Source organism: Rhinolophus sinicus, chromosome 13, assembly GCF_057876585.1.
Source record: "Rhinolophus sinicus isolate RSI-liver-muscle chromosome 13, RSI-T2T, whole genome shotgun sequence".
In the NCBI taxonomy this organism is placed as follows: Eukaryota; Metazoa; Chordata; class Mammalia; order Chiroptera; family Rhinolophidae; genus Rhinolophus; species Rhinolophus sinicus.
The window spans coordinates 21,189,399-21,209,085 of NC_142513.1; the positions used below are offsets into that span (position 1 = coordinate 21,189,399).

At 38.8% G+C, this 19,687-nt stretch overlaps 1 protein-coding gene across 3 annotated transcripts in view; it reads right to left on the reverse strand.

Annotated features, from left to right (window-relative positions):
* Positions 1–19,687, reverse strand: part of CBFA2T2 (CBFA2/RUNX1 partner transcriptional co-repressor 2) — a 130,553-nt gene that overhangs the window by 14,803 nt on the left and 96,063 nt on the right. For all 3 annotated transcript variants that reach the window (XM_019733990.3, XM_019733980.3, XM_074317917.2), the window contains exons 3-8: positions 16,506–16,747; positions 9,827–9,916; positions 6,123–6,304; positions 4,910–5,163; positions 4,567–4,652; positions 2,895–3,090 (exon numbers count right to left, since the gene is read on the reverse strand). In XM_019733990.3, coding sequence (XP_019589549.1) covers positions 2,895–3,090; positions 4,567–4,652; positions 4,910–5,163; positions 6,123–6,304; positions 9,827–9,916; positions 16,506–16,747 — 1,050 coding nt within the window. The remainder of the gene's footprint in view (positions 1–2,894; positions 3,091–4,566; positions 4,653–4,909; positions 5,164–6,122; positions 6,305–9,826; positions 9,917–16,505; positions 16,748–19,687) is intronic.

The window sequence follows — 19,687 nt, forward strand, 5'->3', positions numbered from 1 at the left end:
TCATTTTCTTGAAGAAATCTCCAGCAAGCTTCTGGGCTAGTCCAGTCTGAACTGGCTGCTTTCTAGCCTTGCAGTACCACTGTTATTTAGGACAACCCCCCACCCCATCCCGAGGGATTCCCTTGCATTCTCTTTCTTGCGTTGATTCCTGTTTCATCAATTCCATCTCTTCCACCTTCTGGTTTACTTCCTTGTATTGGGGTATATCCTACACCACAATAAAGGGTAGATGGGAGGTGCATTTTTCGAAAAACTGCAGGTTGTTAATCTAACAATTGTTTTGGTTGAGTATACAATTCTAAGTTAAAGTAACTTTGCTTCAGATTTGTCTTCTAACTTTCAATGACGCTCACTGGTAAGTCTGTTTCTTCCACTGTGTTGTTCACTTGCTAGGACTGCTTCAGCCTAGAATACTGTCTTTCAGTTCTGGGTAATTTTTTTTGAAATATTTCAGTAACTGTTCTCTTTTCTTTTTGTTCTGTTCACTACTTCTCAAACACATTTGATTTGGATATGAGTTTGATGGGTCCTCTAATTTTTACACCTTTTTCTCTCTAACTTGCCTGATTATTTGACTCATTAAACATACTCAGATTCTTTGATCCTCGAATCAAAACCTCCAAGGAAAGGCCTGGAATATATATCTGTAATAAACACCTAGGTTACCTCTCATTCTCAGGAAAACTGGGGAAAACTGACAGCTGAGTTAGTTTCTTTCCTTTTCTCTTTAAGCTTTAATTGCCAAAACATTAGATGGCTAATAAGTTCATAAAAACATTAATGTACAAGTTAATGAAATATTATAAACTGAACACCCACAAGCTTCCAGATCAAGAAAGAAATCACTGCCAGCAACCCCAAATCCAAGCGGTGAGAAGTGGTAAACCACAGCATTGTTTACACGATGCTAACCAGGCTTGTAATCCTGTCCTTAGGAAAACTGATGAAGACGATGAGACCTCACTCTGCATAATCTACATTCTCCTGAATTCGATAATACTCATTTTTTTCTGTTTTTCCTTATGTTTTCCACACTTATTTATGCATCCTTAAATAGAATACCAAAATACATCCCTTGTTGTCTGAACAAAATCTGTTCCTGAAAACACTGTGAATCACAAATTTGATAGAAGAAAATTATATTTTAAATGGGAAAGTAATAATATCATGGAGTCTCTAGTCAATTTACCTCCAAGTCACCAAAGCACTTAAATACTAAATACTTGAAATAACAATCCACCAGGCGTTTAAACCACAAATTATCCAATTATTTAAGTCATTGGTGAGTATGTTTGTGTGCTATGCCCCGAAATACTGTCCAGTCTGCAAACTGTTTTTGGTCCATGAAGAGGTATGGAACTTACGCCAGAATGCAAAACAACTACGTATGTGTCTAAGCTTATTTTATGGTCTCTTCTCAAAGATAGATCTTCTCACAGTGACCTATCCTGGGATAGGCTCCTCAGATCATCACAGACCAGTAACAAGGAGTCTGTGCAGTGGTTTTGGTTCACACTTTAAATAGCATGCTCATTTAGGATATGAATTTTGTTTTCCTTCTACACTGCAACAAACATATACTACAAGAGAAATAAACAGTAACATAAAAATATTAAACATACATAATATGCATAAATAGATACTAAAAGATACTTGTTCAAATCAGGTTGATATCATTGAGAATCCAGAGAGAAGGAAATACTGGGATCTGTGAAGAGCTAAACTGACAGTGAGAAGAGCATCCCAATTGTCCTCATTTTGGAGAGGGAGGGAGGTGCTGGTAATTATTATGACAGAGTAACGGACTTTCCCAGGCAAACTGGAACATACAGTCAGTCACCCTAGCTAAACCTTCAAACAAAGGGTGAAAAAGATGAGTAGATGTTAATGCAAAGTAATGTTTTGATGACACCAGGAGGACCCGCAATCCTGGTGGGAGAAGAGCTGACTCTTGGCTACAGCTCACTGCGTTCTATGCACACACGCAGCCTCATCCATGGGTGGTTTGTGATTTGGATGGTGAACTTTGGGTAACTTTCTACAAGTCGTTATAGGCATTCTTTGATGTCTTGCTGCACTAGACATCCCATACAGTGTTGCTACTCTATGGCTGGCTCAAGAGTCACCTCTGTGGGGGGGGCAGGGGAGTGGGGTCCCAATGTCTTTGCCTCAAATTTTGTTTTATAAGCTTTTTGAGACTAACAGCTGTCTTCTGTGGAACATGCTAGTCTGTCATAAGAGGAGATTCATCCTCCCTGCTGAGAGTCAGGAGCTTGAATTGGGTGGGTGGGGAAAGAGCCTGATCACAGACGGCCCCTCACTTAGCCATGTCTTTGCACAAGGCACCTTTTTAGTTACCAGGTGAATGTGATGGAATATTTGGGGGCAATAGATGTGGTGTTCTGGAAGTACCCTGGATTGAGAGAACAGTAGTTCATATCTCTGCTGCTTCAGGCTGGGAAAAAGGCAAGATGGAACAACTCAGGTTGGTATAGTAAAACTTTTTGTAGAAGGTCTTCAGGTGGAAGTTGATAAATGGTACTCGATGGGGAATAGGAAAAAGAGGAGGGAAGGTGAGGTGAACGCTTTCAGAACTACTGTGAGGAATAAATGTGATCTACAGGAGAGGACCTAGGACTTTCAGCCAGGCTGAATGTAAGACCAAAACCTTTTTGATCATCACCGAGCACATACACAGAGAATTAAAAACAGAACAAAATCACAAGAATTTTCATTCTCTAAGAGGGAAGACAATATTTCTTGAACATGCCAGGTACTGAGTCCTTGACATATTTTATCACTCTTCGTAGAAATCACCTGGGTCTTTCTAACTCCACAATCTGTCACCATCTTCCTTTAAAATAAAATATAAAAAGCCTGCTTTGCTGTCTTACCATTGCTGAGAGAGTCTGCACTCCCAGGACTGTGCTGCCTGGAGACCAACTCGCCCCCTGTTTTCCTCATCTCTGTGTTTTCGTTATATCGTCGTTTCCAGTAGTTGAGTTCTTCACGATCAGATTCCTGACAGCGCCGCAGAACTGCCATGGAGCGCCTTGTTTTTTCTACCATTTCCATAATGCAGTTCAGGGCCTGAGCCAGAGGGGAAGTCAGGCAGAGAGATGAGGTGAGGACATTCAAACAACCAACATTGCAAATCAAGGATAGGTAAACAAAAGATTAAAAAAATGAAGGTTTAAGTATCTTACAGATTTAGCAATATCAACTTTACATTTTAAAGCCTTTCTTACTGCTTCTTTTAAAACACACACACACAAAATTTATTTTTGTTTGGGTTTCAAAAGAACACTTTGGATTGTTCAAGGTTGAAGGAGGCAGAGTCTCATTATAATAGAGTCTCATTATAATACAGATAGGTCAATATAATATAGGTCCTTTATAGAACATGGTGAAACCACATTAAATATATGACTAAACCCATAAGGCATCTGATAAAGCTGGAGATTTAATTAGAATGTAATCAGAGAAATACCATTCAGAGACAATATCACTCAAAATGGAAAAGCTACTGTATGTATACAACATAGTGATTTGACATTTATATACCTTACAAAGTGATAACCACGAGAAGTCTAGAAACCATCTGCCACCATCCGAAGTTACTGCGATATTGACCGTATCCCCTATGCTGCACATTGCATCCCTATGACTTATTTATGCTATAACTACAACTGTGTACCTCTTAATCCCTTTCACCTTTTTTGACCATCTCCCCACTGCTCAACCCTCTGGCAACTATCAATTTGTTCTCCGTATCTGTGTGACTTGACATTTATATACCTTACAGAGGGATCACCATGATAAATCTAGTAACCATTTGACACTGTTCAAGGTTATCACAATATTACTGAATATATTCCCTATGCTGTACATTAAATTCCCATGACACATATTTTATAACTGGAAGTTTGTACTTCTTAATCCCCTTCACCTTTTTCACCCACCGCAACCCCCATCCCCGCTGGGAACAATCGGTTTGTTCGTGTATCTATGAGTCTGTTCCTGTTTTGTATTGTTTGTGCGTTTGTTTTGTTTTTGTAGATTCCACATGAGTGAAATCATATGGTATTTGTCTTTGTCTCACTTACTTCACTTAGCATAATACCCTCTAGGCCCATCCGTGTTGCTGCAAATGGCAAGCCTGCACTCTATTTTGTGGCTGAGTGTTAAAAAATTTAAAAAATAAAGGAATGGAATTCTTTTTTTAAGATATAAAAATTAAGGTTAAAAATGGTAAAGCAACTTACCCATCACACAAAGGTAGGAAGTGGCCAAGCTGGGACCTAAACTCACAAACCTGTGTTTTGAACCATTATACTACACGGCTTTACTTGGTTATCCTGAAATGGTCACCCCACCACAAAGATTTGCGAGTTCCTCTCAGCTCTCTAGCTGGGGGAGTAGTAGATAAATCAGCTTTTATCGCAAAGACATTGTTTCCCTGGTTACGTTCACTTTCAGCACACACACTCTATTACTACTGGTAAATAATATTAAGAATTAAAAGTAATAAATAGTTAAGAAAATTATACACTGTACGATTCTTACATGATCAAGATGTTTCCATTCATCAGCCCATTCCCTTTCTGTCAAACGGTGGTCTACCAACTCATCTTGATAACCTCCATTTAGACCTATTAGAAATGAAGGGGTTAAATGTGAAGACAGAGGGAAGATTACAGTAAACAAAACTCTATCAAGTAAACACACACACATTCACACCAGCTATGTGCACACTACTAAGGCAATGGTTCACACTGGAGTGTGGGACCCACAAAATGACGTAAAACCACCACCACCACCAAATCACTATTGAGATTACATAAAACATTCCTACAAATCAATTATGAAAGAAAATAGCCCCAAAGAAGAACAGGCTTACGTCACTTACTAAGATTGTGGTGTCTATCACGAACTTCTCGATGTTCTAGCATCTTGTTGGGCTCACGATACAGGTGGGAGGTTGCAATATCTTCTAAGGTGTAATGCTGAAGAGGCGGAGGTGTAGGATGGAACTGGCCCCCAGGATTCATGAGGGGCACATTGAGGGCGGGGCTGTGCCGGGGAGCAGGGCTGATTGTACACACTCTCTTGGCAGGAGGTTCAGGAGGAATTGTGTCTCTTTCAAAGCTGCTCTCTTCCCTCCTGTAGAAGAACGGGAAGTACATATCTGAGCCCAACAGGTGTTCTGCAAACATGTCCTTGAGTGCCTACTTTGTGCTATGCATTGTGCTGTGCACTTTCACACCCAGAAGACGATAAAGAAAGGCTTGACATGAGGCACGAACTGAAATGTCTTCAAGGGCCAGGAAGATAACGGAAATTGCTGACTTATTCCAGGATGAAAAGAGAGGTCAAATTCATCCATTATCAGGCAGAAACATCTAAACCTCATGAAGCAAAGGAGAGGCTAAGGAGAAGATGGAATTTTCTTTTATCATATGAATATGGAGGAAATGGGTTTAACTGTGTTTAAGAATGTTTTCAGGTCAAATTTTCTACTGTGGGGGGTCAATTGTTGGAGACAATTCTCCACATGGGGGAAAAAACACACTCAATAATTAATATAAATTGGTAGGGTTTTTAGTCATTTAGCTTCAATTGTAACAGATTTTCCACTGTTGTTAAAATATTGCTTCCTTGACAAACCATAGAATATTGTGGTAGACACTGATACTGAAATTTCCAGAATAATATCACTTCAATCTTCAAAGTAATGGTGATTCATTAACAAGTATTAATAATTAATTGTTGTACTTTTTCAAGACTTCGCACATCAGGAAAAATGCCTCAGACAGATTGTGTTTCTTAGGGATCTGGAGCAGTGGACCCATAGAATGCTCTAGAGCAGTGTTTCTCACCAGCAGTATATTCAAATAGTCATTTGAAGAGTTTCTGAAAAATACTCATGTCTGAGAGTGACACCTATAGATTTAAGAAACATTCTGCTGTTTCATGTTGGGACAAAGCAAATCTAACCTTAGAAATTCTGAGTCCATACCCATATAGAACCACAGTAATCAAATTCTCTTTCTTTCACAAGCAAAGGGAATGCTCAGAGTGGTTCCAGAAAAACAACGACAACCGAGCTCTTCTCTGCTCACCTCTCCGGACTGGGCCTCTTTCCGTTTCCATGCACTTCCATGAGCAGCTCAGAAGAGTCTGCAGGTGACGCGATACTTGTGTTGAGCAGGAGGTGTTCGTGCTGAGCCAGGTACTGGGAGGGGGTCTGCTTGGCGGCCCGAGCGCAGTGCAGCAGTTCTCGCTGCAGCAGGGGCAGGTTGGCCTTGAAAAGAAGAGGCAGGGGCTGGAAGACAGCTGTCCAGGTGTCAGCCCCACACCCCAGGGCTCAGCACCTCGAAAGAAGACACAAGACCAAACCCTTCTCTCCTTGCCTGTCTGATTGTCATATGCCTCTGTGAGTAAAGTAACATGAGTTTGAATGATTGGCTGACTTGTCTCTTGCCCTTGCAAGATGTAAATGCCCTTAAGGAAGAGACTGTGCTTTATTTACCTTTGTGGCCTAATACAGTCAAGTAAAGATCAATAAATGTTGAACACAGTCATTGTAAAAGGTATACATTTTTGAAGATTGTGGTCAGCCAGAGAATTAGTGGTGCCCACATGGGAGTAGGAGGAATTCATTCTTTCCTCTGTCATTACGAGGCCTGGCTTCGCGCTTCTGATTCCCAACCCGTTTTTGATATCACTACTCAACCTTCCCTTCATATTCTCTGAGAACTGCCATGGAATTCTGGAAATGGTGAGTATTCTGGTTTTGTTGGAACATGAGGTATTAAAAGTATTGGGAGTGATTGGAATGAAGCCTTAGGCTAGGCTTTGAGGGCACACAGGTAACCCACGGGCAGAATCTATTTCTTAGTGTGGCATCCTCATTGGGCATGTTTCCTTATTCTGTAAAAGGATAATCACATACTGATTCTTTTTCCTTCTCAAACGGAGAAAACTTTTAGTATGGACATATCATATTAAAAAACCCTATTCTCTTTAAACTGAACTCTGCTTCACATATAAATATGCTTTTCCCGTATTCCTTTTATTAAAAAAATAAAGAATTATATTTTTCTCTCCAAATTAAAAACAATTCAGACCAAACCCATAAGAGAAGTCTTTATTCCAAGGGAAACAGATGAGCAAGGGAAAGGAAAGTTTTAATACATGCAAGTAGTCATCCCTTTACCAGGGGTTAATTTAGTAGGCACCATAATTAGTGACTGTTTTAAAGTAGAAATAAATTGACAAAAACCCAAATGCTAGCCAACAAGCTGCCATAACAACCTACACCTCATGCTGTTTTCCAAAATAACAGAGTTAAGAATAGGGAATTTGCCAATACAAAACACTTTTTAAGTTTCTTCTATAACCTCAATCTCAGAGCAATTGTAAAAACTTAATTGAAAAAATACCATGTCAGATCTTTACATCTATAACATGTGTGTACCCTTTAATAAATTTGAAGAAAAAAAAAAAAAGCTTAATTTTTTCCTATTAACACAGATTTCATAAATCCTTCTTGATTCCGGAGACTTGGGGGAAATAACTGTCTACTGGCTCTGACATACAGAAATCAGACCGAGACAGACCGAGCACAGCTGTTTTGGCGCTGAGCAGGCGCCACAGGCTGCTGGGACAGGCCAAGGCGTCAGTGCTGGAGGAGCACCAGCACAGGCCAAGCACCTGAGCCCCGCATTGTCCTGCATGGCTGCTTTGCTCCAATCGAAAGTGTTTAAAAACTGGTAACAGTACTTCAGTAAGATGACCCATCTTCTTGATGTTATTACATTTTCTTAGGAAATCAAGGTAAAGCAAAAGAAGATAAGAGGGGCACATTTATTGGCCAGATAGTTAGGCTTTGTGAGGCAAAACTGAAGATATTATATGAGTACTCATACACAAGAGAGGAAACCAATTTCCAAACATTGTATTGACAAAGAAGTCAAAATACAATAAAAAATCGAGTACAGTTTTTTGGTACTATATCAGTCTACTACTAATGAAAAGCATGTAATTCATTTGGCAAGGGAGTGGATTAAGGATAACATTTAGCTTAACTGGGATTCAAAGCTAGGTTCGCTCTTACCAAATCAATTACAAATGTTCATTTGTAAAAAAAAAAATGCATTCTCTCTGGGGCTGTACAAAACCATGTGGTGGGCCGGATTTGGGTCAGAGGCTTCCAAACTATGCCTCTGGTCTAGAGCACACTGGGATCTGGCTATAGTCTTTCACTGCCTTTAAGCTATTTTATAACTCTTTGCTATCAATAACTGATAGCAATTCCAAATAATTGTTGTCTATGGGCATGCATAAAACTATGTCCAGAAGAGATTCAACTGACTTCCCTTGCACACTGTGGGAGAAGCCAACTTTACTTCTGTCTGCCAAGTCACATCAATAATCCTGATCTGTAAATGAGCCTGTTCTTTGAGTTCTCCCCTGGACGGGTTTTAACACCTTACTGACTCCCTCGTTGATAGTGAGTTAAATAAAATCTTTGACACGGGTTCACTTTTTATTTGTCTGAGTTATAATGATACCTGTTTTTACTGTTTAATAGGAAAAACAATTAGCAGTGGGAAAGCATGGCAAACACGGCCTTTACCACGTGATCAAAGTCAACATCACCTATTATGAGATGAATGAACATTTATGCCTCCTGGCAGCACACAGTGATATCTCACCTGCTCTATTTACTGCCTAAAATACATAACCTGATTCTAACCATGAGGGAGTATCAGAAAAACCCAAATTGAGATACGTTCTATAAAATAACCATCTCATTTGTACACTTCGAAAATGCCAAGATCATTAAAAGCTGAGAAGTTATTCCAGATTAAAGTAGAAGAGACATGACAATGAAATGCGAGATGTGATCCTGAAGTAGATACAGGACCAAAACAAGCTTTTCTTTTGCTGTAAAGGACATTTGCTGTAAAGAAATAAGGTCTATAATAATAGTGTTTTATCGATGTTAATTTCTTGATTTGATAATTATACGAAAGTAATACAAAACATTTCTGAGTAAAAAATAAAAAGTCAAAGGATAATAATGCAGATGTGAGAAAATACTAACATTTGGAAATCTAAGTAAAGGGTACAGGCATTTTCATGTACCATTTTGCAACTTTTCTGTGAGCATGAAATTATTTCAAAATAAAACATTCTTCTTAAAAGGGCATATTACATATAAATCTAACACTGTTTTAACTTATAGGTAAGCACAACAATTTTGAACAGTGTCCCCAAAAGTTGTATGTCCGAGAACATTAATTCCAGAGGCCATAATTAAAAGCTGTACTAAACTGGGGGTTGGGAAGACACAAGCTCTGCCTTCCCACATGCTCTTCGTCCTTAAGGTAAGAGTCTGAACTACAAAGGCCTCTTTTTTGTCTGACAGCCCCTCTTCAGCCTCTGGCCACAACCAAAAGATTTAGTGTCCAGTTACTTCTTCTGTTGGGAGCCCAGCCTCCATGCCACGCCGACACCTCTGTCCCACTCACCACCTCCTGCTCCATCCTCTGCCTGTATCTGTGTGTTACCAGGGTAGTCTGCATACAGACCACAAGTCAAGGCTTTTGCAATTCTCATCTCATCAAATACATCTCATCCCATCAACGATACGACTCATCTGCAGACTGCACTCACGTTTCTCTAGCTGCCCAAAAATAAAGATTATGAAAATGTATAAACCACCATGATTTAGATCACAGAACAGGGATCAGCAGCAGATCTTGAGGAAACATTGAAGATAAATAACTACCTTCAGTAATTATCTCATAAAAATTACCTTGAGGAATGGAATCACAAATGGACGAAGAGGAAAGTTTGTAGCCTCTTGGAGTTTGCAATGGAATTCTTCAATTGTTACTGTAGAGTTCTGAAAAGAGAAATAACTTTGTTCAACTTCTAAAACTAGACACTATCCTAATATAAATTTGATAGTGTCGAGCCCTTTGAAATCATAAGGAAAAGGGTAATTCCAAGGGCTCTCCTAGAACTCAGGTCCCTCGCAAAGGGTAACCAAATTCTCTTTCCTTTATAAAAGAAATGTGGCCTCCTTGATTTTCTTTGCTCCACTACCCTAACTCTGTTGTAAGTTCTCCTCTATGCTCAGCAGCCGGGGCTGCAGAACAGAGCACTGCCTGGCTCACTACCCGTGAAAAGAGGCACTCAGGTCCTTGTACTCACGGGTTCATTGCAAGTCACTTCAGGTACAAGAAACCAAGCTTACAACGTCAGCGGTTGAACAGATCCTGACCAACAACTCAGAACCTCATTTCTGCATAGGTTCTGCCTATAACCTGGCATCAGTTCCCCAAATCTTCTGAATCAAAAGTTACGGGGGAGAAAAAGAACAATAGGCACATTCTGCCTTCAGGTGATCGGTTTGCAAATCAGAGAACCTCCAAATAGACAGAGTCCCATGGGTAAGATTTTAGTATTCCCAGGAAAGTTATTAGTAATTCCTTTGTATTTTTTTCAAAAGTCTGGCTTAAAGTTAGGATTCTCAGCAGCTCTTCTAAGAGGAATGTACACATTCTTCAAAGTTCACAAAATAATTTCAATTCCTTAAAACACAGTACAATAACAAAACTTAAATTAAAACTGGGATTAATCTGAATTCTTACTTTTCTGAAAGAACAATTACCACTTCTACAAATTTATTTTTATAAAATTATCAAGTGTTCAAAGATGGAAATGTACCATACAAATTATACATCAGCACAATATTGCTTCTTAACAATTAAAAAATGGAAAACATATAGGTCATCAACAAGAAAATGCATTAAAAATTATAATATAGTAATACCTCAGAACACTTAACAGGGGGGCAGATTTGTATGAATTAATGAGGAAAGGTTTTATAATATACTGTTAAGTGAAAACTCAGAAACAGTATGCCTTCTAATAATCCATTTAGGAAAATAACACACACAGTATTTTATCGGTCTGGAAGGACAATTACAACAGCAGTGGTTTCTGGATGTGAAATTATGTTGAGTTTTCCAAATACATCATATTAATATTCAGTAAAAGTTAAAATATTTCCCTCAAGGGAAAAAGGGCATATCAAATTTAACCATGTTAACTAAAAATATTTGAACAGTTTACCTCATTTCACACTAAAACAATTTTTTAAACTTTAAGTACATGACATTTGTACAATGCAACCAAAGGTACTACGTACTAATCAGGAATAAAAAATAAGTGTAATTGAATGATATTCTTTCCCTACTACAGTGAATGCACTTGGGCCTCAAAAAGTAAACACAAGTAAATTTATGGAAAGACTGTATGAATGATGAAGTTTTCTCATGGATGGACAAAGGAGGAAAGGGTAAACTGTGTGGCACAGAGAAACGGTGACTTAGGCCAGTGAAACTGACTCAGGGTTCTATATATACTATGGATGCAAGACAATCCTCTGTCAGAGAGGGGTGATAAGCCACTATTCTGTGATCCTTCCCTCTCATCCCATTATTTAAGAAATAAAAGCAGTTTTTTCCTCCCTAAACACACCAAGTCTGGGGGAAAACAGGTAAGTAAGCTGTTCATTACAGTGTGAGTGATGGACAGTAGTGCAGGGCACGACTGAGACACAGAGAAAGTGTGTTTCAATCAGACTTAGGAGGACAAGGAAGGTTTACACAAGTGTCATCTGAAGAAGGCACAGCCTTGGGAAAGATGCTTCTGACAAACAGAAGAATGTGAAAAGGCAAAACTGTTAAGGGGATCTTCTATTTCTTTGCAGAGCCTTTTTTCCATTTGTGTTATAATTGCTCACTGAAGCATTTTTATGGTAGCTGCTTTAAAATCCTTGTCAGATAATTCCAACATCTGTCAGCTTGATTGATGTCTGTTGGTTATCTTTTCTCGTTTCAATTGAGATGGTCCTAGTTCTTGGACAAGTGATTCTCTACTGTATCCTGGATAGTTTGGGTTCTATGTACTAAGACTCCTTTTAGCCTTCCTTCCTTTCCTTCCTTTCCTTCCTTCCTTCCTTCCTTTTTCTCTCAGTGCTCCTAAGTATTTCCAGGTTACTAGCTTCTCTAGACCACAGTCTGGGATATATGATGAAAACACAAAACGCAGGGAACTCACTGCTATGTACTTCCTTGGGTCAATTTGTCTTCTTCTCTCCACGTTTTAGTCTTATTTTTGTTTTATATAGAAAGTCCAGGGTTTTCTGCCCTATTTGTCAGGAGCAATAGGAAGTATACCTTTCTGTTGTGCCTCTGAACCAGACTTGGTATTTCATGACCACAGCATTTCCATTAAACTAATGTACGTAAATTATTCAGGTTTTTAAACATTTAGCTGGTTGCAAATTTTCTTTTGGCATTATAATGCTGAACTGATTTTCTTGGTGTAGATTATTATTTTGTTAGGATGAATTTCAAGGAGAGAAACTGGTGAGTCAAAGGAAGTGCCTCGCTTATGGTACCTGTAACACTGCTGAACTACCCTCCAAAATGTGTATTTTCCAAATCAGTAGGTGGAGTACGAAACATTGCCCTTTAACTTGCTGTGGAAATCGGCCATGCTTGTTCCCTAGTACTGGTAGGGACTCACATTCTCTGCTACACCAGAAACGTGGAATGCACACAGGTGAACTCAACTCCTGCGACCTAACTGTGCGGCCTTTTCTGACTTGGCTAACAAAGTCCCCTCCACCTGGAAAGACTATTCCACTTACATATGCCCACCAAAATCTTGACCGTTCTTTCATAAATAGAAGACTCAATAAGGCTTTCTTGAGTAGGGAAGTGTAACAATCTAAAGATGTTCATTTCCTCCAAATGAGACCAAATTTTCAATAAGACGGTAGCAAAGCCAAAAGAAAAAGGAAAAAAGAACTGAGTGGTAAGTTCAAATGCAACACATAAGACAATCGTTTTATTTATGAATAACGGCAGTTTCATTTATCTCGCTCCAATCCTTACATCTTATTTGCTAGGCGAGAATGTTCAGGATTACACTGAATAGGAGACACATCCTTATCTGGTTCCTAATATTAGAGGGAAAGCTTTCAAAATTTCAACATTAAGCATGAGGCTTGCTTACAGTTGCTTTTGTATAATATATATACTATATAAAACTGTCATCAGATTAAGGAAGTTCCTGTTATATCTGATTTGCTAGGTGTTTTTCTGTTAAAATAATGAATGGGTGTTAAATTTACAATTTTTTTTCTGTGTATTACTGACATATATTTAGAGTTTCAATACCAATTGCTATAGGCTGATGTTTGCGACCCCTCAAAATTCATAGGTTGAAACCTAATCTCTAATGTGTTGGTATTTGGAGGTGGAGGCTTTGGAGGGTAGGCAGAGCCCTTAAGAGTGGCATTAGTGCCCTTATGAAAGAGATCCCAGAGAGCTCCCTTGTCCCTTCCACCCTGTGAGGACACAGTGAGAAGATGGTCATCTTATTAACCACAAAGCGGGCTCTCACTAGACACCAAATCTGCTAGAGCCTTGATCTTGGACTTAGCCTCCAGACTTGTGAGAGTTAAGTGTTTGCTGCTTCTAAGTCATTGAGTCTATGGTACCCTAAGAGCCTGAACAGACTAAGACACTGATCTTAATGAAAATCCCAATTGAGTGGGAGTACAAGTTGGTATAACACTTGAGAAAACTATTTGGACTTATATACTAAATTTATATGCATACCCTATGTAATTCCAATTGCACTGTTCAGTGCGATGCTTGCCCACATGTACCATGAATAAGAACGCTCACAACAACATTATTTGTAATAGCCTCTTTACAGAAAAGAATTAACATAGCAGACCTAAAACTGGAAACCTTAGAAAAGCCTGCTTGCAAGGTTGGGCCAAAGGCTGGCATCTACAAACTTGGCTGATAAACAGTTTCCTACATGGATATAAAACTTTCCCTAACCAAAAAGGTGTATGCACCTCAAGTGTCCACCAATAGATGAACAGACAAACAAAATGGGGTATATGCATACAATGGATTATTCAGCCATACAGTGTAGGACATTCTGATACGTGCTACAACATGGAAAAACCTTGAGGACATTATGCTGGGCGAAATAAGCCAGCCACTAAAAGACAAATACTGTGTGATTCCACTTATATGAGGTACCTGGAGCAATCAAGTAGAATTGTGGTTGACAGAAGCTGAGAGGAGGAGGCAATGAGGAATTATTAATGGCATAGAGTTTCAGTTTTGCAAGATGAAAAGAGTTCTGGAGGTAGATAGTGGTGACAGTAGCACAACAATGAATATACTTAATACCACTGAATTATACAATTAAAAACGTTGAGATGGTATGGTAAATTTTATGTGTATTTTACCACCTCCTAATGATATAAGAAAAACATTGGGAAAAAAAGTTAACGCAAACGTGGCCATTTAAAAGAGACAACTGGCTACATCTACGTATACTTTCAGAGCTAGAAAGATTCACTTTTTTTTTCTGCAAATGAGGCCTGTCATTTATTCTTTCACTCTTGAAATTATCTTTAAGCATAGACTCTACTTAAAGTAATTTGTTGGTGGAATTGGCATAACATTCTGATGTCTGCTTTGTTTCCAATTGTGTTCAAACTGATTTTGACATTTAAGGCCAATTTTATTACCTAGATCGAGTAGGACTTTTCCATAGTAGTGTAAAATCTAACCAATAAACTCTTTAAACACTTTTTTTTTTTCAAAACAAAAACAAAAAAACTTTCCCAAACTGGAGAGGGTGGTTCACGGTGCCTAGAACGTTTTTGCAAACAAATGGTTTATGCTGAACACTGGTTTTCCTTTGGGAGTCTGGAATTTCAGTAGGTGCCAGGCAAAGACTGCCTATGTACCCAGAGTCCCATAAAAACCTTGGGCATTGAATCTCTAAGAGGCTCCCCTGGGCAGAAACATCGCACACATGTTGCTGCATGTTCACTGCTGGGGTAATAGTCAGCGGTGTGACCAAGACAGGAAGGACAGAGCATAAGGAAGCTTGCACATGGACGCCTGCAGATTCCAACTACGTCCCTCTCCTTTATAAACCAGCTGTGTACCTTTATTATGTCGCTAATAAATCTTAATTGTGAGCACAACTATATGCCAGCTTCTGGGAATTCTTCTATCGAATCTCAGAGCCTGGGGGTATAAAAAGTATAAATTCCAATACATTCCTAGGATAAACCACATAATAGCAATGAAAATGAACAACCTAACAACCTACAGCTATATGAGACAACAGAGATTGAATCTCAAATGTTTAAATAATCATTTACTGCATTTTGCCTTGTATGAAAGTTGTTTCTTCCACACTAGACTGAGAATCATTTAAGACAGCAGTTCTTAAACTTTTAAAAAGTCTCAGAATCCCTCTAATTTGTGTGGGTTACATCTATCAATCACCATGTCAGAAATTAAAACTGAGAATTTGAAAAATATTATTAATCCTTTTCAAAATAACTATATTTTCTCCAAAAACAAAGTAAGAAGAATGGCATTGTTATAGTTTTGCAAATCTCTTTCATAGTACTTCGCTTAATAAAAGACAGCTGGGTTCTGCTAGCTGTTTCTGCATTGCATCTGTTGCAACATCCAATATCACACAGCCTCTACAAATTCCATCATACACTCATGAGAGAATAAGAGTGAAAAGACAAGTAACATCTTAGTATTATTATGAAAATAATTTTGACCTACCTAACTTCCTAAGAGTCTGAGGGAATCCCAGGGGTCCCTGATTACATTTGAGAATTGCAATGTTAAAGTTTAATACTGTGATTCATCTTTATCACATCTCGAGGCTAAAACGCAGGAGCACGGGGTGCTTTTACAGGAGGTAAAACCTTGAAGAATTCGATTTACAAACATTGGGAACTGGCAGAACTTCCCTTGTACACAATGAGAGGCAAACCCTACCCAGCTGTCACTGCCAGAAAAGTACTCCCTTATGTCACGGGTTCACCACACTCAGTATAGAAAGATAAATGTGTACCTTAAAAACTCTAAAGAAACCATATTTGCATGAGGAGCTGAAGAATGTAATCCCTTTGATACTATTTATTACGACCACGAAACTTACAATTTTATAAATTATTATTTTGAAAATTAAAGTCGCTACTTTCTCTTTCTCTCTGGTTTGGAAATAATGTACCAGGCACTGAATATATTAAGTAACAAAACTTTGTATTAATTTGGTTGAACCTCAGCGGCCTGTTGAAACTGTTTTTTTCAAAGCTGCTTATTGGAATTAAATCAACACCATAAGAAACAATAAGGTAAACATAGGTTTGTTTCTTTGGTAAACACTTTTACACACAACTGAAATCTACAAATCAGTAGTTTTATGTAAGTTGTATAATAACTAATCTAGTCTAGATTTTGCCACATTGCTACACGTTTGGAAGTGCACAGAAAGGTGTACAACTTTTCTGCTGGCCTCGGTTCTGAGCCATATACTCAGGCAGCTGGTGACAGTGATGCAGTACTTACCACCAGGGCTAGAACAAGAGTCCGCACCTTCTCCCCAATCTCAGGTGAGATGTCATTGCCAAACTGTTGCAAAGTGGTGAGGAAGCGCTTCAACTTGCTGAGCTGCCGAGCACCACAAGTCGCTGGCAATTGTTGATTTGTTAGTGCTGACGATGTGGAAGAGGCAGGACCATTGCTGAATCTCTGTGGTGGTGATGGGGCACCATTCAGGGTAGGAGGAGAATGGTTGGTGCCATTGCTTACTAAAAGAAAGACACAATGAAAGATCAGTGTAAGTGCCAAACATAGGGATCTTTGTTAAGCTCTTCTTGTTTGCATTCTCCTTCATTTATTCATCTGAATTTTGTAACGCACATGTTGAGAGTACACAAGGCACTGCTTCTGCCCTCAATGAGATTGCTATACAGTGAGAGACTATCAGGTAAAAACTAGTAACAGAACAACACGGAAGTGTTAAAACCAATGCACAGAGTGCTACAAGAGCACAAAGAGACATCTAACTCTGCAGGTGCCACGGGCAAGGGAGGTAGTTTTAAGGCTCTGCAAACAGGTACTGGATGAGATGAGTCTGGGAGAATGTGTATTTCCAGTGACTGGACACTCATGCCCATTTCTTACGTTACATTTCCTTCCCAATATTAGGGTCCCAAAGAAGCTAAGCAGTCAATTAGAAGGTAGTACGTGAACAAGACATCCAGATAACAGAGTTTTGTTAATGTGGGAAGTGTTTTCCTAGGCTATAGGTTTAATAACTATTTCTGCACTAAGATACACATCTCCTTGACCATTCAGAATATTCACGCCCATCAGAGTCAGTTTCTCTCTGCCTTGACAGTACTAGCTGAACAAGGCCAAATTCTTGGCCAGTCCACAAAGCATTTTCTAGACAACTTACAGGACACTCCCATTCTGTATTTCTGTTCAAATTATACATGTGATTAGTTCCAGTTTTCCTATTTTCCCATTGTTCTTAGTCATTTCTTGCTAGTTTTAATTTAGAACACAACCCCAGAGCTAAGTTCTTGGCAGCATTGAGGAAAAATCTCCTTCTTCACTGAACAGTGAAATAAAATTACCTAGTACCTAAGAATCAATAGATTTCCATTTACTCTACCCAGGCTTGAAGATCTAAGAAGGTAAAAACATAAGAAAAAATTTAAGTCAAGACTTAAGCGAAATTTAAAGAACTCATTCATTTGATTTTTACCTAACTTAGAAAACTGACATTTACTTATATTTTGCCGAATGCCAACTCATTAATCATGAAAACTTTTCCATTTCCCTTCATCTTCCTCCAAGACAGTCATAGTTGATTGATCACTATTCTTCCTTCTTCACTGACCTTTACTCAAATTTGATCTGTATTAAAATCTTCTTCATTCTATATAGCTCAGATATCACCTGTATTAAGAAGCATTCTTTGAGACTCTGCTGATCCATGTTAAGGTAAACCCTAGACTGTCAGAGAATAGCACGGAAGTGTTAGAACCAATGCACACAGTGCTACAAGAGCACAAAGAGACATCTAACTATGCAGGTGCCACGGGCAAGGGTAGGTAGTTTTAAGGCTCTGCAACAGGTACAGGATGAGATGAGTCGGGGAGAATGTGTATTTCCAGTAATCTGTCCCGTGTACAGATGCTTCCATTATGTTACTTACCAAATTATACTTATTTGCAATGCCTTAATAGATTATACACTTCTTTTTCCCCCTTTTTAAAATTGGTTTCAGGTGCACAAAACAATGTAATAGTTAGACATTTACCATTTATACCCCTCACACAGGGACAACCCCCCCCATCCACTACTCCTCTGACATCGCACACAGCCATTACATTTCCACTGTCTCTATTCCTAATGTACTCCGCTTCTTGTGTGTGTGTGTGTGTGTGTGTGTGTGTGTGTGTATAAAATTATAGTTGACATTCATTATTGTTCAACTTCAGCTTCAGGGATTATACACTTCTTGATGAACACTCTTACATGTCTGGGTAGATATCCTATAACTAGCTAAGTTTTGTAAACTGTGTATACTGTACATACACTGGCTTTGTTTATTAGCTAGCAAAGTTAGGTGTTTAGGAAAACGCTGCTGAATATGACTCACTGCTTAAAAGACCGTTAAGGCTGAGAAAAAAAGGGTGATTTCTCTTCTGTATCTTCCACTTCAAAAGATCCCTAGAGCTGCTGGAAAGAAAGCTCAACACTCAACGGCAGCAATCCAGAGAATTAGCTGCAGTGGCCTGCCATTGCTACGTGTTCACAGAAAGGTCACTTACCACTGGAGAGTGGCCCTCTCTTGAAGCAGCCCATAAAAATAATACATTACTGTGCTTTTAGCCACCCTGATGCTCAGACAAGCTTTTTCACAGCCTCTTCAGTGAAATCACATGATCACATTTTCTGCAATCAAACATACCCACCCCCAAGTAGTCAAATATAGAGGTAAAAAGGGCTGAATTTATGTACACAAATCCCTATTGTCTGTATCGGTCTAAGTCTGTTTCATTTCAAGAGACTTATGTAAGCTAAGGATGTATAACTTTGAGATAGAAAATAGAATTTAGGAAAAAGGGTATCAAACTTCATTTCATTCACCCTGGCTCAGATTGCTACAGGTGCCACTCACTTAATTTCAAATGTTTTGGGAAAATGATAATTAAACCTTCTATTAAAGCTGTACCTTAGACACTCTTCTCTTGCCTTTAAAGATAGTAACATAAAACATAAATGTTTGAGCAAAAATAGTGTGTGTGAAGTTTGTGCACTGGTGTTTAAGAAAATGCATATAGCACCCAGCACAGTGCTCTGACATTCTGTGGGTACCCCACAAATAGCGACTTTGTTCTGTTTTATGAGGCAAAGTATCTGTAAGTCAGTGAGAAGTGGAGGTAGCTTGGGCATGGAATGGCAGAACTCAAATTAAAATCTAGACATGTGTCTATGCGTGCGTGTGTGTGTGTGTGTGTGTGTGTGTATGCATGTAAGTCTAGATTTTAAATTGAGTTGTTTTTTAAGCATGTATGTAGGAATGAAATTGCTGAGTTATAGGGTTTCTGGAAACTCAGCTTTCGTAGATCCTGCCAAACAATTTTCTCATTCTCAGACAATGTACGCGTGCTCAGGTCGCTCCACACATGCGCATCAAAACTTCATATTCTTTTTCATTTTGAACATTCTTG